At 42.5% G+C, this 24527-nt stretch overlaps 1 protein-coding gene across 1 annotated transcript in view; it reads right to left on the bottom strand.

The window, feature by feature from the left end:
* Positions 1 to 24527, bottom strand: part of LOC127303746 (probable indole-3-pyruvate monooxygenase YUCCA10) — a 61337-nt gene extending 36810 nt beyond the window's left edge. Inside the window, exons 1-4 of the mRNA XM_051334451.1 lie at positions 23916 to 24527; positions 23558 to 23791; positions 23343 to 23465; positions 23082 to 23244 (exon numbers count right to left, since the gene is read on the bottom strand). Coding sequence (XP_051190411.1) covers positions 23082 to 23244; positions 23343 to 23465; positions 23558 to 23791; positions 23916 to 24527 — 1132 coding nt within the window. The remainder of the gene's footprint in view (positions 1 to 23081; positions 23245 to 23342; positions 23466 to 23557; positions 23792 to 23915) is intronic.

Here is a 24527-nt window from a genome sequence, read left to right as displayed (position 1 = left end):
TCGCTGACCCCATCCCTGTATGTTATTATTTATTTCGACCAACAAAGTATGAGGCACATGCTATTTAGTTCATACTACTTGTCTCTTATTTGAGTTGGCACTTGTTCATTGCATTGGTACTAACGTTTTACTTGTCTTGTGCATGGAGATGCCGACGACATATGTCGTGTACAAGGGGAGGGTTCCTGGAGTCTACGACGACTGGGAGGACTGTCGGAGACAGGTGCACTGCTTCAGCGGCAACAGCTACAAGGGATACCCCACTAGGGTGGAGGCGGAAGGAAGATACGCCTGTTATCTAGCGGGAGAGATGAGGGACATGAGGAGGAACCGGATGAAGACCATGGCCTTCGTGATGATGGTCATCGTGACCATGTTGTTCATGTTCTATGTGATTGTAGTTTAGGTTAGGAGCTACATTGTGAGGTGTATGACGACACTTGTGACGACTACCGAGACTTCTAACTTTGTGAAACTTAGTCCTTTGGTGTTGCATATGCACATGTTGTATGAATCACCATTCCGAAACGAGACTAGCGTATTTGTGTATTGATACCGAAATGAGACTTGGCTCTCTATGTGCTTCTCATATTGCATGTTCTGCTGTATAAATATGAACTATGTTGTAAATATATACTGCTGTCAAATATGTATTCTAATATGCTGGAAAAAAGCTGAAAAAAGAATTTTCGAATTTATTGCCGGTGCACCTAAATGATCTACTGCCGGCGCATGAGGCATGCGCCATTGCTCGACGCACTACTGCCGACGCAGCTGCTGGCGCGCCGGTGGAACGTGTCCTTTGCCGGCGAATCATCTATGGCGCGCCGGCAGTATCCGTACTATCGCCGGCGAACAGCCTGGTGCGCCGGCAATGGCCAGTTATCACCGGCCCGTTCGCACCGGCGGGCTCTTGGTGCGCCGGCAATGGGCCTTTTAGGTTCGCCGGCGGTAGGCCTTTTCCTTGTAGTGGTGTATGCTATGTTAGTACTCGGTCTAAATTGCAATGATCTATTATGCTCTAAAGGTTACTTAAATATGAATGCCGAATATTGTGGAGCTTGTTAACTCCGGCTTGAGGGAGCTCTTGTAGCCCTACACAATGAATGGTGTTTGTTATCAAACAAGAGAGTGTATGTAGCACAAGTGAGGAGAAGTTATTTATTTGTTATGTGATCAATGTTGAGAGTGTCCACTAGTGAAAGTATGATCCCTAGGTCTTGTTTTCAAATACTGCAAACATCGCTTGTTTACTATTTTACTGCATCTTTACTTCCTGCAATATTACCACCATCTATACCACATGTGTTTTACTATCTCTTCGCCGAACTAGTGCACCTATACATCTGACAAGTGTATTAGGTGTGTTGGGACACAAGAGACTTCTTGTATCTTAATTGCAGGGTTGCTTGAGAGGAATATCTTTGACCTCTACCTCCCTGAGTTTGATAAACCTTGGGTGATTCACTTAAGGGAAACTTGCTGCTGTTCTACAAACCTCTGCTCTTGGAGGCCCAACATTGTCTACATGAATAGAAGCGTGCGTAGACATCAAGCTATTTTCTGGCGCCTTTGTCGGGGAGGTAAGGTAAAAGGTATTCACATCCTCCGACTACTAAGCTATTTCCTAGCACTGTTGCCGGTGTGTGAGTGCTCGAAGCTATTTCCTTTAGATCCTGCAATTGCATCTTTTTGTTTCTTGTTTTTATTTTTCACTAGTTAGGCATAATGGAAAACAACAGTGAGCTTTTTAATCTATTTCCTGAAATAAGACATGAATTATGTGATGCAAAAATTAAAAAACCTATGGAACCTTATTTGCATGCTAGTAGCAATGTTATTAGTATGAACGCAATTAGGCCGTGTTTGGAAACGGTCCAGATTCGCGAAACTCCGTCGATCCGGCTTCTCGCAACCACTCCAGCGTCCCGAACGGAGCTGGAAACGTTCGGCGCTACTCCTTGATTCGGCTGGGCTGAAAGCCCATTTTCTTCAGGGCCAGCCTGCTAAAGAACGTGGTCTTCTACCTGGTTTGCTTGGGCAGAGTCAAAAGCACGGTTGACACATCTCCGTTTCCTTTTTTTTTCTTACGAGATCTAGATCTCCTCGTCTCGTGCTTGACTCCGGCCACCGATTCCCGCCGCCTAGCGGCCTAATCATCGGCGGCGAGGTATTCTGCGGCTTACTTCCGAATCTTTGCCCTTGGATTCGGCCCCACCACGTGCGATGGTGGTCGTGCCCGGCGTGATGCCGACGGCGTCCGGTGGTTACAGCGCAACTTCGCCTTCCCTCGCCTCTCCAGCTCTCGAGCCAGCCATCGGTGACACCGCGCCGCCGTATCTTGAGCGCGCGGAACGGTGTATGTGTTGTACGCTCGGTGCGCTGGCAGAGATGCAGGGATGGTGTGCGTGCTGAGATGCATGGGCCACAACGGCAGCGTCTGGAGCAAGGGCGAGGCGGATATTGCATGCTCGCCGGAGAAGAGGACTCTGGCGGCAGTGGGGTGGAGCAAGCGTGCGCTGTCGGCCAGTAGGTCACACCGTCACAGGACGGGATGCGGCCATGCGAGTTGATTGGGGATTTGAGACCTGCGAATAGAGCGAGAGGGAGAGGCAGTGAAGCGTTATTTTTGACTTGGCGGTGGCAATCCTTCGTAATTCATAGCTGCTCCGGCCTTTGCTGATCCGCGAATTCACAGAAGAGGTGCTCCACGTTTTGTACGTTGTTTCTGCCCAGCTTCTTGAATCTAGCTCTGTGGAGTTTGCGTGTTCGGTGCTGCTCCGTAGTGAATTTCAGAGAAGCTAGAAGCTAGGGAGTTGCCGAACACGCCCTTACTGCTAATGCTATGGAGAAGTCTAAGCTTGGGGAAGCTAGTTTTTGTGATCTTTTTAGCTTCCCATCTTTAGGGGAGAAAATTTGCTCTGATAATACTTTATCTCCCATATGCGATAACTCTAATGATGCTTGTGATATTTTAAATCCACCTACTGAAAGTATTCCTTTCAAGATACCCATGAAAATTATTGAACGTGTTATGGATAACCGCTATGAAGGGGATGGAACTGTTCATCCTGGAGATCATTTACTATTTCTACATGAATTATGCGGGTTATTCAAGTGTGCAGGTATTTCTATGGATGAAGTTAGGAAGAAATTATTCTCTATGTTGTTGTCTGGTAAAGCGGCGCATTGGTATAAACTGTTGAAGGATGGACATTCTCTTGATTGGAAGGATATTGTGCCTCTATTTTATTCTAAATTCTATCCTCCAAGTGAAATTCACAAAGACCGAAACCGCATATATAATTTCTGGCCTCATGATGAAGAGAGTATTGCCCAAGCATGGGGGAGATTGAAGTCTTTAATGCTCAAATGCCCCATTCATGAGCTTCCTGGTAATATCATCATTGATAATTTCTATTCAAGACTTTCTTTTCAAGATAAAACCTTCCTGGATACTACTTGTTCTGGATCATTCACGCGCAATAAAGAAAAGTTTAAATGGGACCTTCTTGATCGGATTCAGGAGAACGCTGAAGATCGGGAGAACGACAAAGGTAAAGAATCAGGTATAAACTATGAATATGAATGCATTAAGTCTTTCATTGAAACTGTTGATTCAAGAGCTTAGTGCTAAATATGGTCTTGATCCTCAAATTATGGTCGATTGCTATAAAGCCTTTGCTTCTCATATTAATGTTCCTAAAGAAAATTGGTACATGTATCATGAAACTTTTAAAGACACTTGCATGGAAAATGAAATTGTTGTTAATAATTGCAATAAACATGCCCAAACTCCTGAAAATACTATTTCTTATAAGCATGTTAATTTTTGTGGAATGCATAGACCTTGTGGAATTAATCAAATCGAAGATGAATATTGTATCCATCATAGGAATGAAAAACTAGAAAGTGGTCAAGGGCTCTAGATGATCTTGGTGAAAAAGTTTGTGCCCTCTATCCTTTTATTTGTGAACTTTGCCATAGAGTGGGGCATTTTAATTTTCAATGCTCCTCCAATGGTAATTCGAACCCCATGAGTGCTGCAAATTTGTATTGTGATGATGAAATCCTTCCTAATCAGCATGATGAACTTACTTTATTTTTGGGGTGTGAAGAGTTATCAAGAAAAATCTCTTTGTTACATATGAGTGATCTTGATATTGATGATGTCCTGCATGGGTGTCTTTCTTATTGCATTAATAATTGCCATACAAATACTTACATACAGAATATCTTAGAAGATGACACTTTGCCAAAATATGATAGGACCGCTGTGTGTTTTGAACTTATTAATGAAAAGGAGGAATCCTCCCAAGTTTCTTCTATTGTTTCTAGAAATAAAACAAGTTATATGGAGAAACCTCTCATCAAGCCTCTCCCTCCTAAAGAAGGGAACGAGGAGAATGAGAAGAAGAAGAAGGGAACGAAGAAGAAGAAGAAGAGGGGGAATAAAAAGAAAGAGGTAACAGCATATCCCCGCGTGTATGAGATAACGATAGGTAACCGTAAGTATGTTGCTCCTAATGATTATTATGATAATGAATCTGAGTACAATGATCTTCCTATGCCCTTTACCTACATTAGTGATCATGATTTGAAAGAGCACACTACTTTTGATATTGAAAATCTCTGGGAAACTAATTCTGAAAATGATGATGTTAATAATTGCGATAGTATTAGTATTATCCATGCTTCTTCCCATAATGATATAGAAAGTTCTAAGCTTGGGGATGAGGTGTTTGAAAATCCTTTTGCTACTGATGATTATATGCTTGATACATCTCCTTCTAGTAACAATGATGGTAAGGTTACAGATGAACATACTGTGGAAGATAACTATTCTATCTCTTATGATGATACTATGCCTCCAATCTTTGATAATTATTATAAAGAATGCTATGACATAGGTTATAATTATCCTTATGAAACTTGTCATAGTTATGATTGGATTTCCAAAAACAATTCTCTTAGTATGCAACTTGTTTACCATGTTCAAATTCTTGATAATGATCCTGCTCCAATTACTATTAATGAGAAGAATTCTTCTTATGCCAAAATTAATGATACTTTTATGCATAGGAACCATGATAAGAATGTTTTAAGTGATGGTTATATTGTTGAGTTTGTTCATGATTCTACTGAAAGTTATTACGAGAGAGGGAAACATGGTTATATGCATCTTAATAATATTAAGTTTCCCCTCTTTATGTTGAGAATCTTGAAGTTACACTTGTTTTGTCTTCCTATGCTATTCACTTTGTTCTTCATTGACTTGTTTATTTACAAGATTCCTTTTCATAGGAAGTGGGTTAGGCTTAAATTTGTTTCATACTTGCTTTTTGATGCTCTCTTTTTGCTTCAACTCTCATCCTTATGTGAGCATCATTAAAATTATCGAGCCCATCTTAATGGCTATAAAGAAAGCACTTCTTGGGAGATAACCCATGTTTTATTTTGCTACTGTTTTGTTGTGTCTTGGAAGTTGTTACTACTGTAGAAACCTCTCCTTATCTTTATTTTATTGCATTGTTGTGCCAAGTAAAGTCTTTAATAGTAGGGTTGATACTAGATTTGGATTACTGCGCAGAAACAGATTTCTTACTGTAACGAAATTGAGTAGCCCCGTCTGTAGGTAACTTAGAAAAATCTGCCAATATACGTGCGTGATCCTAAGATATGTACGCAACTTTCATTCAATTTGAGTTTTTTCATCTGAGCAAGTTAAGTGCCCCAGAAAAATTCGTGTTTACGGACTGTTCTGTTTTGACAGATTCTGCCTTTTATTTCGCATTGCCTCTTTTGCTATGTTGAATGGATTTCTTTGTTCCATTAACTTCCAGTAGCTTTGGGCAATGTCCAGAAGTGTTAAGAATGATTGTGTTACCTCTGAACATGTGAATTTTTGATTATGCACTAACCCTCTAATGAGTTTGTTTCGAGTTTGGTGTGGAGGAAGTTTTCAAGGGTCAAGAGAGGAGGATGATATACTATGATCAAAAAGAGTGAAAAGTCTAAGCTTGGGGATGCCCCCGTGGTTCATCCCTGCATATTTCAAGAAGACTCAAGCATCTAAGCTTGGGGATGCCCAAGGCATCCCCTTCTTCATCGACAACTTATCAGGTCACCTCTAGTGAAACTATATTTTTATTCGGTCACATCTTATGTACTTTACTTGGAGCGTCTGTGTGCTTTTATTTTCGTTTTCTTATTTTCATTCTCTGAATAAATTCATGCTTGTGTGGGAGAGAGACACGCTCCGCTTTTTCATATGAACACTGGTGTTCTTAGTTCTATCTTTAATGTTCATGGCGGAGTTGAAAACCGCTTCGTTAATTGCTATTTGGTTGGAAACAGGAAATGCTTCATGTGGTAATTGGTATAATGTCTTGAATAATTTGATACTTCGCAATTGTTGTGCTCATATAGATCATGTTTAAGCTCTTGCATCATGTACTTTGCACCTATTAATGAAGAACTACATAGAGCTTGTTAAAATTTGGTTTGCACGATTGGTCTCTCTGAGTCTAGATATTTTCTGGTTAAGGTGTTTGAACAACAAGGAAGACAATGTAGAGTCTTATAATGCTTGCAATATGTTCTTATGTAAGTTTTGCTGCACCGGTTTATACTTGAGTTTGCTTCAAACAACCTTGCTATCCTAAGCCTTGTATTGAGAGGGAATTCTTCTCGTGCATCCAAATCCTTGAGCCAAAAACTATGCCATTTGTGTCCACCATACCTACCTACTACATGGTATTTTTCTGCCATTCCAAAGTACATTACTTGAGTGCTACCTTTAAAATTTCATTCATTGTCTTTGCAATATATAGCTCATGGGAAAATAGCCTTAAAAACTATTGTGGTATTGAATATGTTGCTATGTATCTTATTTCTTATAAGTTGCTTGTTGAGTGGTAATCATGTTTCTGGGGACGCCATCAACTATTACACCTTTGTTGAATATCATGTGAGTTTCTATGCATGTTCGTCTTGTCTGAAGTAAGGGCGATTTTCATGATCAAATGGTTTGAGTATGCATATTGTTAGAGAAGAACATTGGAACTAAAGCCACGAATCATGGTGGAAGTTTCAGTTTGGACATCAATCCTCAATCTCTTATGAGAATATTATCTGTTGTTGAATGCTTATGCATTAAAGAGGAGTCCATTATCTGTTTTCTATGTTGTCCCGGTATGGATGTCTAAGTTGAGAATAATCAAAAGCGAGAAATCCAATGCGAACTTTCTCCTTAGACCTTTGTACAGGCGGCATAGAGGTACCCCTTTGTGACACTTGGTTGAAACATATGTTATGCAATGATAATCTGTGTTAATCCAAGCTAATTAGGACAAGGTGCGAGCACTATTGGTATTCTATGCATGAGGCTTGCAACTTATAGGATGTCTTATACATAACACATATGAATTATTACTACCGTTGACAAAATTGTTTCTATGTTTTCAAAATGAAAAGCTCTAGCACAAAAATAGTAATCCATGCTTCCCTCTGCGAAGGGCCATTCTTTTACTTTATGTTGAGTCAGTTTACCTACTTCTTTCTATCTTAGAAGCAAACATTTGTGTCAACTGTGTGCATTGATTCTTACATGTTTACCTATTGCACCTGTTATATTGCTTTATGTTGACAATTATCCATGAGATATACATGTTGAAGTTGAAAGCAATGGCTGAAACTTATATCTTCCTATGTGTTGCTTCAAAGCTTTCTACTAAGAATTTATTGCTTTATGAGTTAACTCTTATGCAAGTCTTATTGATGCTTGTCTTGAAAGTACTATTCATGAAAAGTCTTTGCTATATGATTCAGTTGTTTAATCATTGTCTTTACCATTGCTTCGAATCACTGCATTCATCTCATATGCTTTACAATAGTATTGATCAAGATTATGATAGCATGTCACTTCAGAAATTATCCTTGTTATTGTTTACCTACTCGAGGGCGAGTAGGAACTAAGCTTGGGGATGCTTGATACGTCTCAAACATATCTATAATTTCTTATGTTCCATGCTAGTTTTATGGCAATATCTACATGTTTTATCCATACTTTATATCGTCTTGATGCATTTTTCGGAACTAACCTATTAACTTGATGCCACAGTGCCAGTTCCTGTTTTCTGTTGTTTTTGGTTCCAGAAAGGCTGTTAGGGCAATATTCTCGGAATTCGACGAAACGAAAGCCAAACATCTTATTTCACCGAGACGGACCAGAACACCGAAGGGGAGACGGAGTGGAGGGCCAGGTCCCCCAGATCATAGGGCCGCGCGGGTGGACCCCTAGCCGCGCCGGCCTATGGGGAGGGCACCCTGGTGCCCCTCCGACACCGCCTCTTCGCCTATAAAGTCCCTCGCGACCTGAAAACCTGATACCGATTGACGAAACTCCAGAAAGACTCCAGGGACGCCGCCGCCATCGCGAAACTCCGTTTCGGGGGACAGAAGTCTCTGTTCCGGCATGCCGCCGGGACGGGGAATTGCCCCCGGAAGGCATCTCCATCGACATCACCGCCATCTTCATCTCCGTTGCTGTCTCCCATGATGAGGAGGGAGTAGTTCTCCCTCGAGGCTAAGGGCTCTACCGGTAGCAATGTGGTTAATCTCTCTCATGTACCTCAATACAATGATCTCATGAACTGCCTTGCACGATTGAGATCCATATGATGAGCTTTGTATCACTATTAATCTATGTGCTACTCTAGTGATGTTATTAAAGTAGTCTATTCCTCCTTCATGATGTAAAGGTGACGGTCTGTGCATCATGTAGTACTTGGCGTAGGTTATGATTGTAATCTCTTGTAGATTATGAAGTTAACTATTACTATGATAGTATTGATGTGATCTATTCCCCCTTTCATAGCTTATTGGTGACGGTGTGTATGCTATGTTAGTACTCGGTCTAAATTGCAATGATCTATTATGCTCTAAAGGTTACTTAAATATGAATGCCGAATATTGTGGAGCTTGTTAACTCCGGCTTGAGGGAGCTCTTGTAGCCCTACACAATGAATGGTGTTTGTTATCAAACAAGAGAGTGTATGTAGCAAAAGTGAGGAGAAATTATTTATTTGTTATGTGATCAATGTTGAGAGTGTCCACTAGTGAAAGTATGATCCCTAGGTCTTGTTTTCAAATACTGCAAACATCGCTTGTTTACTATTTTACTGCATCTTTACTTCCTGCAATATTACCACCATCTATACCACCTGTGTTTTACTATCTCTTCGCCGAACTAGTGCACCTATACATCTGACAAGTGTATTAGGTGTGTTGGGGACACAAGAGACTTCTTGTATCTTAATTGCAGGGTTGCTTGAGAGGAATATCTTTGACCTCTACCTCCCTGAGTTCGATAAACCTTGGGTGATTCACTTAAGGGAAACTTGCTGCTGTTCTACAAACCTCTGCTCTTGGAGGCCCAACACTGTCTACAGGAATAGAAGCATGCGTAGACATCACTATCCTCCAAATGTTGCTGCAAAGGATTATTAGGAGCAAGAGCAATAGATACACACTGTTCAACTCTAAAATCATCGTTAGGCAAATCAGCTTTATAAGGAGTTTTGGTAAATTTAGAGAAATTAAACTCATAAGATTCACCAGCAAATTTAGTCACAATTTTCTCTTTCTTGCAATCTATAATAGCTCCACAAGTATTTAGAAAGGGTCTACCAAAAATAATAGGACAAGACTTACTAGCAGCAGAACCAAGTACCAAAAAGTCAGCAGGATATTTAATCTTACCACATAGAACTTCTACATCTCGAACAATACCAATAGGAGAGATAGTTTCTCTATTAGCTAGCCGAATAACCACATCAATATCTTCAAGTTCACAAGAACCAATTTCATGCATGATTTCCGTGTAAAGCTCATAAGGAATGGCACTAATACTTGCACCAATGTCGCATAAGCCATAATAACAATGATCACCAATTCTAACAGAGAACATAGGAACACTGGCTTCCCTAGACTTATTAGGATGCGAAACAATATTAGAAGCATCTTCACAGAAAATAATATGACCATCTTCTACATTTTCAGCCACAAGATCTTTAACTCTTGCAATAGCAGGTTCAACCTTTATTTGCTCTTCAGGTTCTATAGGTTTCTTTGCACTTTTATTAACCGCACTAGTTATAACAGAATACTCCTTCATTTTAGCAGGAAAAGGAGCTTTTTCAATATAAGCTTCAGGAAGAATATGATCAACAGTTTTAATTTCAACATATTTATTTATAGATGAATCAGTTTTATCTTTGTACGGTTCATGATACTTATCAAAATTCTTCCTAGGCAATTCAAAATGAGAGGCAAAAGCTTTATAAAAATTTGCAAGAACTTGAGAGTCAAGACCATAAGCAGCACTCATATTACGAAATTTATCAGTATCCATAAAAGTTTCAATGCATTCATAATCATAGTTTATACCTGACTCTCTACCTTTGTCGTTCTCCCATCCTTCAGTATTCTCCGGAATCCGATCAAGAAGGTCCCTTTTAAACTCTTCTTTGTTGCGTGTAAATGATCCAGAACAAGTAGTATGCAGCAAGGTTTTATCTTGAAAAGGAAGTCTTGCATAGAAATTATCAATGATGATATTACCAGGAAGCTCATGAATGGGGCATTTGAGCATTAAAGACATCAATCTCCCCCATGCTTGGGCAATACTCTCTCCATCATGAGGCCAGAAATTATATATGCGGTTTCGGTCTTTGTGAATTTCACTTGGAGGATAGAATTTAGAATAAAATAGAGGCACAATATCCTTCCAATCAAGAGAATCACCATTCTTCAGCAATTTATACCAATGCGCCGCTTTACCAGACAGCGATATAGAGAATAGTTTCTTCCTAACTTCATCCATAGAAATACCTGCACACTTGAATAACCCGCATAATTCATGTAAAAACAGTAAATGATCTCCAGGATGGACTGTTCCATCCCTTCATAACGGTTATCCACAACACGTTCAATAATTTTCATAGGTATTTTGTATGGAACCTCTTTCTCACCTGGCGCCTCATCCACTACCTTTGCAGTAGTAGTAGATTTTCCAAATAGGAATTCAAGAGAAGACCTCTCCATAATGAATTATAGCGAAAGCAGAAATAAAATCAGCACGTACAGTAAAAGTTTCCCTTACCAATTCCACTTACCAATAGCGCTTCACTCCCCGGCAACGGCGCCAGAAAATAGTCTTGATGACCCACAAGTATAGGGGGTGTATCGTAGTACTTTCGATAAATAAGAGTGTCGAACCCAACGAGGAGCAGAAGGTGTTGACAAGTGATACGTCTCTGACGTATCGATAATTTCTTATGTTCCATGCCACATTATTGATGTTATCTACATGTTTTATGCACACTTTATGTCATATTCGTGCATTTTCTGGAACTAACCTATTAACAAGATGCCGAAGTGCCAGTTCCTGTTTTCTGCTGTTTTTGGTTTCAGAAATCCTAGTAACGAAATATTCTCGGAATCGGACGAAATCAACGCCCAAGTTCCTATTTTCACCGGAAGCATCCAGAACACCCGGAAGGACCGGAGGGGGCACTGGGCCCCCAGACCCTAGGCCGGCGCGGCCCAGGCCCTGGCCGCGCCGCCCTATGGTGTCGTCGCCCCTTCGACCCTCCTGCGCCGCCTCTTCGCCTATATAAAGCCCCTGGATCGAAAACCCTGATACGATTGACGAAAACCACAGAAACCTTCCAGAGCCGCCGCCATCGCGAGGCCAAGACCTGGGGGACAGGAGTCTCTGTTCCGGCACGCCGCCGGAACGGGGAAGTGCCCCCGGAAGGCTTCTCCATCGACACCGCTGCCATCTCCACCGCCATCTTCATCACCGCTACTGCTCCCATGAGGAGGGAGTAGTTCTCCATCGAGGCTCGGGGCTGTACCGGTAGCTATGTGGTTCATCTCTCTCCTATGTACTTCAATACAATAATCTCATGAGCTGCCTTACATGATTGAGATTCATATGATGATGCTTGTAATCTAGATGTCATTATGCTAGTCAAGTGAGTTTTACTTATGTGATCTCCGGAGACTCCTTGTCCCACGTGTGTAAAGGTGACAGTGTGTGCACCGTGTGGGTCTCTTAGGCTATATTTCACAGAATACTTATTCACTGTTGAATGGCATAGTGAAGTGCTTATTTATATCTCTTTATGATTGCAATGTGTTTGTATCACAATTTATCTATGTGCTACTCTAGCAATGTTATTAAAGTAGTCTATTCCTCCTGCACGATGTAATGGTGACAGTGTGTGCATCCGTGTTAGTACTTGGTTTATGCTATGATCATGATCTCTTGTAGATTGCGAAGTTAACTATTGCTATGCTAATATTGATGTGATCTATTCCTCCTACATATGCATGAAGGTGACAGTGTGCATGCTATGTTAGTACTTGGTTTAGTCTGTTGATCTATCTTACACTAAAGGTTACTAAAATATGAGCATTATTGTGGAGCTTGTTAACTCCGGCATTGAGGGTTCGTGTAATCCTACGCAATGTGTTCATCATCCAACAAAAGTGTAGAGTATGCATTTATCTATTCTGTTATGTGATCAATGTTGAGAGTGTCCACTAGTGAAAGTGTAATCCCTAGGCCTTGTTCCTAAATACTGCTATCGCTGCTTGTTTCTTGTTTCTTTGTGTTACTACTGCTGCAATACTACCACCATCAACTACACGCCGACAAGCTATTTTACGCACCGTTGCTACTGCTACTATATATTCATACCACCTGTATTTCACTATCTCTTCGCCGAACTAGTGCACCTATTAGGTGTGTTGGGGACACAAGAGACTTCTTGCTTGTGGTTGCAGGGTTGCATGAGAGGGATATCTTTGACCTCTTCCTCCCTGAGTTCGATAAACCTTGGTGATCCACTTAATGGAAAACTTGCTGCTGTTCTACAAACCTCTGCTCTTGGAGGCCCAACACTGTCTACAGGAAAGGAGGGGGAACGTAGACATCAACAAGCAGTTTCGATGAAGGATTCACTGTAAATGCTCACAGACAAGTATTCAGGGGGTTTTGATATAGCAGATAAATAAAGTACAAGTAAATAAAATGCGAGAGTAATAGTTGCAGCGAGTGGCCCAATCCTTTTTAGCACAAAGGACAAGCCGGTTTGTTTACTTATGAAGACTAAACGTTCTTGAGGACACACGGGAATTTAGTCTAGTGCTTTCGCTTCATATAGTTGATTAATCTTCATTGTTTTGATAAGTGTTGTGTGGGTGAACCTATGCTAATGCATCGCTCTTCCTAGGACTAATACATACTTGTGATTATACCCCTTGCAAGCATCCGCAAATACAAGAAAGTAATTAAGATAAATCTAACCACAACCTTAAACTCTAAGATCCTGCTATCCCTCCTGCATCGATATACCAACGGGGGTTCAGGTTGCTGTCACTCCGGCAACCCCACAATTAGCAAACGAATACAAGATGCATTCCCCTAGGCCCATAAAGGTGAAGTATCATGTAGTCGACGTTCACATGACACCACTAGAAGAATAACACCACAACTTAAATATCAAACCATTAAATATTACTCAACATAGTTCACTACTAACATTTAGACTTCACCCATGTCCTCAAGAACTAAACGAACTACTCACGAGACATCACATGATCAGAGGTGATATGATGATGAATAACAATCTGAACATAAACCTTGGTTCAATGGTTTCACTCAATAGCATCAATAACAAGGAGTAATCAATACCGGGAGAGTTTCTCCTATTAAACAATCAAGTTTCAACCCTAGATGTTACAGCGGTGACGAGGTGCAGCGGTGGAGATGATGGTGTCGGTGGTGGAGATGATGGTGATGATGATCCCAATGAAGTCCAGCTCGATGACGGTGACGATGGCGTCCATTTCCCCCTCCGGGAGGGAATTTCCCCGGTGGCTTTCAGCCTGCCGGAGAGCTCTTTTGTCTCTGGTGTTTTCCGCCCCGCAGAGGTGGCTGTGTCTCCTCGCGATTATCCCCAGCACCTTAGGTTTTCGGGTAGATGAAGTACGCGAAGGAGAGGCGGCCGAAGGGGGCTGTGGGCCCCCTCCCCACAAGGCGGCGCGGCCAGGGCAGGGCCCGCGCCGGCCTATGGGGGGGCCCATGGCGGCCCTCCTCGGCTCCTCCTTTTGGCTGGCTCATTCTTCTGGAAAAATAAGATCTTCGGTGTAATTTCCGTCAATTGTTGATCTCCAAAAATATTGCATTCTGACGGTGCTTTTTCCAGCAGAATCCTGACTCCGGTGAATGATTCTCCAATAATCATGAAACATGCAAAATAGGTGAAATAACATAAGTATCATCTCCAAATATGAAATATATTAATGAATAACAGTAAATTATGATATAAAATAGTGATGCAAAATGGACGTATCACCTACCTCCGTGCTCTTCCTATCTCGGGTGAAAGCCCAAAACTTCGGTTTGGATGGCGGCGGCGCTCTGGTGTTGTTCCCTCGATGGAGGCATCGTTTGGAGATTGCTGGTATGGGTGGACGAGCTCGGCAGTGGTTGGTACGCGATGTCTATATCTGCTCCTGGCAGCTTGGTTTGGTGTGGGCTGCGGGTGGTGGCGAGGCGAGTGCTTGGAGTCCTTCTTCCCTGCAGTGACTTCCGATATCCATGCATGGTCAGGGAGAGCGGTCTACCTCCAACAAGTTCGGCGCCTTTCGATCCGGGGGGGGGGGGGGGGGGGAGCAGGGAGCTTCCTATGGAGGTGGAAACGGATGGTGCTTGGGTTTTTGCGTGGCCTCTAGAGGTTGACGAGGGCGCGCGTTCTCAATAGAGGTCTTCTTCACCAGTTTCGATGCCTCTTCAAACGGATCGTAAGGCTGGATATTGGACACGAAGCTCAAGGTCTATTTCATTTCTTCTCTTGTATGTTTGTTGTTTTTTTGTCCCCTGTTAGCTATTTTTTCAGCACCCCGTAACAACTTGTCAGCAACGGTCTTATTAATTTAAGGTTGGGCTACGGCCTTCTGTTTAATTCTGTTTAATGTATTTTTGGTTAAATTAGTGTTCAAAGTTGTGGCATACACGCAACACATACATCAACACAAGAGGTACTCCCAATATTAACATGTGAAGCAGAGTTGTGCTGCAACACTGCTGAAAAGTGCAATTTGGAAGCATACACTTAATAACTGTGGAAGTAAATGTTGCATGTTAGAAAAGGTTTATCAAAATCTATCAAGATGGAATCAAATTCCGAAAATATCGATACAAGAAACGACCAAAACGTTTTGTGATTTCCACACCGAATATAAATTTTTGTGATTTCCACACCGAATATAAAGTTTTTAAATTAAAATTTTGTTTTCCAAAACAGAGCGAAAAAATCGTCCTCTAGGCCATGCGCTTGATGTAGAACCTACAAGTGTAGAGTAAGGCGTGTAAAATGGTAGGATAGGCATGCATTTTCTTAGTCTCCTATCATCTAGAGAAAATAAAAGATATAAGTTGTGTGGTGCATTATCTATTATTATCATATCTAAGAACTAATTAATTTCAATAAAAAATATTTTCTAAGGAAAGACTTATTGTGCACACATAAAATAGTTTTCTCTTATTTTAGAAGAGATCATCCCTCTTAGCTAAGGAAAACAATATTTTTTCCTCTTTCTCTTTTCTCCAACTAAATTATAAATTTTAAGAGACGGCTGATGTCATCATGTTATACATGTGCTAAGGAATGTTAACCCTTGAGAAGAGTAACTTTTTTATAACTTTTTTAGGGGAACTTTTTTTATAAGTGATTCCGAAAGGAAATAAACCCTTTTCTTTTTCTCACTCCACTCGACTTAGGCCCAGATTACGGCCCAAGAAAGCACGCCTGTTCTGTAAGCCCCCTTGAGCGTAATTCCGTCATTGCCGGGCTTATCTTTGTCGCCAGTCCACTCCACTTTGGCCCAAACGACGGCCCAAGCAACCCACGTTTTCTCTAAGCTGGAGACCCGCCCTCGAGCTCGCGCGCTCACGCCGCCTTCGCCGCTCACTACTCCACTGACGGAGGTCCGTGTTCTCCGTCAAGCACAGCCTGCATTACGACGGTTTGCTCTCCCCTCGTGAGTCGCTCGAACCTATGGCGTACGTTCAGCCTGGCCCTCTGTTCTCATTTACGCCATTCGAATGCCTTGTTTACGTGATATTGTTGTTGACCTGCAAGCGTGGAGGTGAGGCTTTGGTAAGCCCTACATTACACACACACCGCCACAGCCCATCCATGGCCTCTGCACTTGCCAGGTACCACACTCTCTCTTCCCGCTCAATTGTACATACATCTTATGGTCATCATATTGCTTACTTGTGAAAGGGTTATCGGTAACAAGCTTGCAAGTTTTGGTACATCAGTTTGCTGTTACAACTAGCTTCATGTTGATGTACTTTTTTTTGGAAGGTACTAATTGTTAATGATACATACAGTAACAGCATAAGATCATACTCGATCTGCCACTACCTATAGAAAGTAGTGTGCTGCTAAGCTCCAAGCATACCAACTAAGGGATATCATGTTCATAAGAGCATCTCCAGCCGTCTCCCCGACGAGTCCCCCAGGACGCCTTTTTGTCATTCGGATGGACGAAAACAGCCCAGTCGCTTTCCCGGTTCCTCGTTTTCGTCCGGATTAGGCTTTTCATCCGTCCGGGGAGCCCAGGCCATCCCCGGCCCCCCGGGAGCGCTCGGGGACTCCGAACGAAATGAAAGCGTGGGAAACGCCGAGAAAACTTCCCACGCAGCTGGTGGCCCCAACTTGTCGGCGAGAGAGACCGATCGTCGTTCTCATCGCATCGTCTTTCGCGCTCTGTAAAAGCCTGCAGCCGGTCAGTCTTCGCTGGACACGTAGCTTCCACGCGGCGATTTAATGTCGTCGCCTCGGTTTCACGTGCGTCAACCTCTATTTATCGCCGAACTACCGTGTCAGGCCGCATTCACCACGCTCCCTGTTCTCAAACCTTCCCCAATCTTCCCCAACCTCGAGCGAGCAAGCGGCGATCACACAATGGCGAACGACGGCGCGACCAACAATGGCTTCGGCCGCCGCTCTCTCCACCAATGGGAAGGGCGGCTCCTCCACATGGCGGGCTACCCGGTGCCGCCGGACTTCCGCGCGCCGGGAGGATGGTGACTCAGTGCGGGCGGCGTCCCGATCCCGGGCGACTCAGCACATTTGAAATCGTAATCAACTTTCATCCATCCGGGGCTCGCCGCTGGGAAAATGGGTCTCCCCAGGCCAAACTTTCGTCCAATCCGGCGCTAAATAGCGCCGGATTTCGGCCCGGGGAGCCCCAACGGCTGGATATGCTCTAACCTACTTATTCGCAAATATTCCAACATGCTCAATTGCTCATGTGCTTAGTTATTCCATCCATGTTGCTGCTACTGCCATAACTGAATAAAGTTTTTGGAGTCATCGAGCTAGTATCTGGTTACAATACATCATAACCATTTTTAGACAGTAGGCTCGAGACGAGCCCAGCTTTGAAGTAATGAAACCATCGAACGGCCAAGAAATACACATAGCTATCAATACAACACAACACCACAAGGGTCGAATGATACACAAGAACGCTTCGAACAGCTTACAACACTACGCTAAACACAAGCACTACAACTTGCAAAAGCGAGAACTGTAACTCATCAGCACCAAGGGCACCAACTAGCAGGGCATGGAAGGAGGTCTTGAACGATGAGAATCCGGGATTGGGAGCACCAACAGCACCTTCCTGCTCTCATGCCGAAGAGGGCTCCTAAACTCTTGCCTTGGCTCGGGGGCGGCAAACCATCAGACATGAGAGAAGCTCACCCAAGAGATGGGAAGGTGTTGGACTCGAGATCCAAAGTTGTCTTAGAGCATCACCACCGTGAGCACACCAAACCGGCCACACTGTCGCCGCCCTTGAGCAACCCAGAGCAACAAGATATCCACCGAGCATAACTGCATAGCAAGGGTAGTGGCCAACAAGGCCCAAAGCTCCCACCTTCAGCTCTCCCACCCGAACCCAAAATCTCCCCAGGCGACGCCTCCAAGGGAGGTCACGATCGACGCTGCCCAGTCGAAGGGATTTTGGACTTTCGTCCAGGAGATGGGTCAGGATGGATTGAGGGGGTCTCAGCGACGCCTCCAAGGAGGAATATCGGCGCCCGAGGGTGTCGACGCCTATGGCCCAAACCAGCCAGCCTAGGGTTTCCCCTGGTCCCGAACAACTCACCAAGCACCCCCAAACCCAGATTCGGCGGCACTACCACCTTGAGCAGGAGCTGGCAGAGGCGAGAGAGTCAAGGTGAAGAGCAATTACCTTAGATCTTTGGCGGGGAAAGAGTTCCACACTGCAATCGACACCCCCACCACCTCACCTCTCGCAATGTCGAGGTTGAAAGCCATAGCCACCCGCCACGACGCCATCGCCAAGCCAGGGCGGGTTGATGCCCAAATCTTAGGTCCTCTGTCGCGAGATAGGGGGACGGGAGCCTCGCCGCCACCTTCACCGGTGCCTGCGGGGGCACTCCCGCGCGCCGTCTTCCTTGGGTGGCGGCGGGGAAGGGAGAGGGGTGCTACGGTTGGGGGTCCTCCGGTGTCACCTGAGCGGGGGCAATACGGGAGGAAGTGAAGCATAACCCTTCTTACCAGATCTTTAGTAATTGGAAAATAGATATGATTTTTTAGGCTATACTGGGCAATGATGCAGCTACAAGCACGGTGGGGCAATGTAATGTTGGTAACAAGATGCCATCTAGAGCTTGAGCTGGAGGAGGATTGTGAGGTTCTATTTTCGGTACTTAAGAGTTCTTCATATCTCTGGATATTACCTCCATTCATGCAGCAAAGGGCTGTAGCAGGCAAAAAACTGTATCTTTCTAGTGACACATATGGCTCTTTGTTTTTTTTTTGAGAACACAATACAACGCAGACGCTCACAAACACGCACGTACAAACATTTCTAGTGACACATATGGCTCTTTGTTAACAATGAAGAAATACTAAGTTTGTATCCAGTTAATCTTATGGGGAGGGTGTGCCGGAGAGTGTAAGACTGATGGGGAGGGCGTGCCGGAGAGTGTAAGACTGATGGGAAGGGTGTTGCGAGTGATGGCAGCTATGAATCTTGACTTTATCAATGATGATGATGTGTGCTCCAGCCCTAACCCCCATAGACAAGGTACTTATTGAGTTGTGACACTAAATTACTTGGCATATTTTGACATACAAATATTCACTTTTAACATTATTTTAAGCTAGGTAATTCTTCTAATGAAACTTGATGATGTTCGTGAAATTCTAGAGTTGTCATTCTCAAGGACCTTCATAAATACTCCCTCCATCCCAAAATGTAAGGCGTCTAAGGATTAGTCAAAAGTCAACGTTTTTTAAGTTTGACCAAGTTTATATACAAAAATATAAATATTTACAGTACTGAATCAACATGAATAGATTCACCATAAAATATATTTTCTTAATATGTCCGTTCGATATTGTAGATGTAAATATATTTTTCTAAATATTTGGTCAAAGTTACTAAAGTTTGACTTTTGACCAGTCCTTAGACGCCTTATATTTTGGGACGGAGGGAGTAGTTCTTAACTTATGCTTAATATATTAGAACATTGTGTTCTACTTTTTCTTGCTTCTCAAGAATTTTGTAGCATAACAACACTATTATACTATTAGAGATGGGATAATTTAGGTTCACTGTGTGATCACTTGGTTGCTTTTTGTTTTGTTTTGTTTTTTTCTTTCTAGAGCTGCATTAACGTGCATTTACTGTGTTCTAGCAAGTGGCACTTCAGGTAGATTATTGTTCTTTTATGTGATTGTAAGCATTTTTTTTGTACAATCTCTGTTCAGTCACACAATCACACAATGTAATTCGCAAGGACTATCCGATTCTTCCCACATCCAAATCGGCCAAATGTCTTCATCTTCAATCCTCTGAATACTTTCATGTTCGCTTGTTCCACCTGCCCGTTGCTACCGGGGTGCGCTACAAACGTGTAGCAGATCTTAGTCCCCAAGCTGCTGCCTAATAGAGCCCATTCATACTGATCTATATATTCTATAATTAAGTAACAGTATAATGGAACCATCCAGCCTCTCCACAGCGATTTGGAGCTCTCAGTCGTCGGATTGCCATCACGAACGTACCAGATCTGTCTATCCTCCCGCACCAGCATTTGGGCCTTGTTGGTCGCGTTTGCTTGCGATCACCACCAGCCCAACATATTTGGGCCGCTAGATGGTACCCTAATGCTGATTCATTTGCATCAACAGTAAAATTTACTAGTAGTTAGTTCAGGATATAATTTAGAGTTCACGTTTACAATAGACTTACGGAGATACACTTTTGATCCTAGGTGCATATGCTTCCGCTACTCGAAAAAACATTTTAAAATGTTTTAAAAAATTGAGCAAAAATTTCGCACATACATGTTGACATTTCAGGTGTGCACGCGAATTTTCGTGGAAAACCAACATTTTTTTGTGTCCTGTGTGAAAAAGATAAACAAATGTCTCAATAAGAGTTGTATTTTAGCACCGAACTTTCGAAAAGTCATTTTAGATCTTGGGCACCAGTGCTCTCGCCGTATTTAAAATTTCTAAAATTAGATTTATGTGTTTAAAAATTTATGTAGCAAAATTCTCAAAGGAGCTGATGATGTATCCCACTAATGTACAAAATCTTAAATACAAATATTTTGTTTTCCGAGCTACACAAAAAATGATAAAAAATGATTTTTTCTGAAGATCTGAATAACTATACTCAGATCTACAAATTTGTTATTTTTGTGTAGTCTAAAATACAAATTTTTTCCAGCTGAAAATTTACACGTTTGTGGAATACAATATTGGCTACATCATAATTTATTTTCAGATTTTTCTAAAACATAGAACTGTGATTTTTAATTACTTTTTAAAATAGAGATCACTGGTGCCCATGTGCACCAAATCTCTGTCCCCGAACTTTATCTTATTTACACATAACACAAACAATATCATTTTTTCGGTGAAACGAGCATTCATTTTTTTACCGATTTTTTTTTGACTTATTAGAATGCGTTTAAAACACATTTATAAAAATAGGAGCATCTACTCCTAGATGCAAAAACGACTCGTCCCAAGTGCCTTCTTTACATCTGTCGACTGAACAGCTACATCAAGCTAGCACACAAGCAGCTAGCACGAGCGGCCATTTCCCCTCCTCTTGTCTCCCTCTCCGGCTCTCCGCCCACACCACACAAACCACCAAATCGAGCGGCCATTGGCAACCTCCGCCTCCCCGTGCTCCATTTGTTTTCCAGATCGGATACGGCGCAGAGTAGATAGAATCTGGGAGTCTTCCTTCCGGCGACGGCGGCGCATTAGAGGAAGAAGAGGAAACCCCTCGCGACTTCTCCTTCCGAGTGGCGCGGGATAGAACGGCGCAACCAGCTTTGCGATTTCCCTACTCTTCCGCAGGTATTCAAATTTGTCTCGCACGGGGAGGGATATGGTGATTCTCTTTTTTTCCCCCTTGCGCCGTTGCGCGTTAGTGACTGGGTTAGTCATCAAATGTCGACTTGGTGAGCCTACTGTGTTGAACTTCCTCTAATACACTACTGGTCTCGGGACTTCTGCATATACAAATTGGATTAAATAGAATGCGGTAGAGAACTCAGTTCAATAAAAATTACGAAGCTCTTGTGCATAGCGAGAGTACTACTAGAAGGCCCTGGTTGATAGTAGTATACAGGAGCTGAGGATATCTTGTGCCAGGCTGGTTGGCGACATACTAGAAGATTATGTTGATGTGTAGTTATAGTATGTGTGTGTTTCGATGGTTGATTTTTGTATCAATCCTCGGTGATGTGTGAGTTGTAAACAATACTTTTCCGAACCTTATTTTAATAAATGGCCGTGTGCATCGTTATGATGCAGAAGCCGGGGTATACCCCCATTTCGAAAAAAAACTACTAGAAGGCCCTGGTTGATAGTATACAGGAGCTGAGGGGCAGATCTCACTCCCTACTCCCTCCGTTCGGATATAATCGACGCGGTGTCAAGTCTAGCTAGCGGAGGTAGTATCTGCTTAGCGCATATGTGCCTTGACATGAAGGTGTTCCAAAGATATCAACAACCACACTTTCTTTTGAGGGGAATCAACAACAAACACACTTGGCCTTGTTAAACTACATATAGAAACTAATTTTTGTGACGTCAAATTTCAGTTCTCTTAGAACTAGCTTTGCATTGGTGGGCATGGCATATTGAGGAAATGACGAGTTGTATTCATCTTCAGGAACTAGTATTTTTGCACAACATTTATTTACGATATACCCAACATTATTTTCTGTAGAAGGTGCTTAGCACTTATGAGCCTTGACATTAAGGTGTCCCAAAGATATCAACAACCACACTTTCTTTTGAGGGGAATCAACAACAAACACACCTGACCTTCTTTAACAACATATAGAAACTGATTTTTGTGATGTCAAATTTCAGTTCTCCTAGAACTAGCTTTACATTTGTGGGCATGGCATCTTGCCGAGTTGTAGTTATCTTCAAGAATTATTTTTTATACAACAGTTATTTATTCTAGGATATACCTCATATTTTTTTGTGTAGAAGATTCTAACATTGGATTTTACAGTTCCCACAATAAACGACCATTCTGCTTTCATACAGTATATAACTCTCAGCACATAGTGTCATTCTAAGACTGATGAATGGCAATATAGTACTCAAAATAGATACTAGCGAATAATCCGGTTGAGTTGAGGCTGATGTGATTTCCTCCAGGTTCAACGCTACTGATCACGGGACTTTTGCATATATATATTCAAGTAATTATTACACAGTTGTCCTCCGTAAGCTCAACAAAACTTATGAAGCTCTTTTACATAATGAGTATTGAACTAGAATGCCCTTGTTGATAATATTCAAGAGCTGAGCTTACTCCTAGAACATATGAGCCTTGGCATCAAGATGTTTCAGAGGTAGTCTAATGCAGTTGCCTGTTAAACTACCTATAAAAGCTAATTTAGCCACACATAGAACCTATCACCGATTTAATGTCATCAGCGATACTCTTAGCATCCGCAGCAATACCAGCCAATCCTCTCCTCGCCAACCCAGCACAGTAGAGCCGCTTTTCACCTTTCCAGTGATTCGGATATTCTTTGGTTGGCAGTCCATTTTCATTTAACATGCTCTCACCATTCTGCGCTCAAAAATAACGTATTGCCCGGTTAGGAGATTTAACAATTGTTGCACCAAAATGAATATGACTTAGGCAAATTCAAGAATCAGTCTTAGTACCTTGAGCCACATATTTGCTGTGCTTTTGTATCCAGTTGCGAACACAATTGCGTCAAATGGGATTTCATCCCCAGATTGAAATTTTACTATGTTGCCCATGATCTTACTAATGCTTCCTTGAACCTGCAAGAGGTAAAGTAAATATTAATAAACTGGCATATTAAATCAACATATGGTACATATAAGGTTTATATCATGTCCCAGGATATACTTACTTGGATGATGCCTCTTTTTATTAGCCCAACAGTGCCAACATCAATCACAGCGGATCGGCCGGTTTTTGACTTGAGGTTCATTGGACCCAATTTTGGCATTCTGATGCCATGCCTTGTTAGGTCTCCAAATATGAAATTTGTCGCCATAACAAGGAGGTTATCCACTAGATTCAGGGAAATATGTTGGGCTAATGTCATCCCCAACCGGATTAGTTCCTTTGTCATTACATGAATCTGCAGCCACAAAATGTTGTCACACATCTGATACAGTGCTAGAAATAAAAATATCATTCTAGTAGTATAATAATACGAAGAAATTGTATCTCTATTACGAAATAAAATTATATACTGCACATACCGGGCTTCGTATAACAATCGAAGTATTGGCACCATGGGTCGCAAGGTCGTAAGCGATTTCCATCCCGGAGTTGCCAGATCCAATGACCAACACGCTCTTACCGGAGAAGCTCTTGCCTGACTTGTATCTTGACGAGTGGATGGCCTTACCCGGAAAACTGTGAAGTCCTGGAAAATCAGGAATATTCTCTGCACTATTCTCACCACTTGCCACAACAAGGAACTTTGCAACAAAATTCATCGTTGTGCCCTCCGCCATGTCACGAGCCACGATGGACCAACACTTCTTATCGTTCTCATATTTCGATGACTCCACGCTAGTGAGATACTTCGGTTGAATATCAAAGCGCTCCATATAGTCATCCAAGTACTTGACAAACAGGGCTTTTGGAATGTATGTTGGTGCATCTGCTGGGTATGACATGTGTGGTAACTCACAGAACTCCTTTGCAAGATGCAGCTTCAAGCGGTCGTATGCTCGGTTGCGCCAAAGTGACGCGCTGCAGTCCTCACGCTCGACAATGACGTAGGGAATGGAGAACTGGGTAAGGCATGCTGCTGTCGCGAGGCCTGCTGGACCAGCACCAACAATCAGCACGACAACGTTCTCCAT

This window comes from Lolium perenne, chromosome 5, assembly GCF_019359855.2.
Source record: "Lolium perenne isolate Kyuss_39 chromosome 5, Kyuss_2.0, whole genome shotgun sequence".
NCBI lineage: Eukaryota > Viridiplantae > Streptophyta > Magnoliopsida > Poales > Poaceae > Lolium > Lolium perenne.
This window is presented reverse-complemented; position numbering and strand designations above follow the sequence as displayed.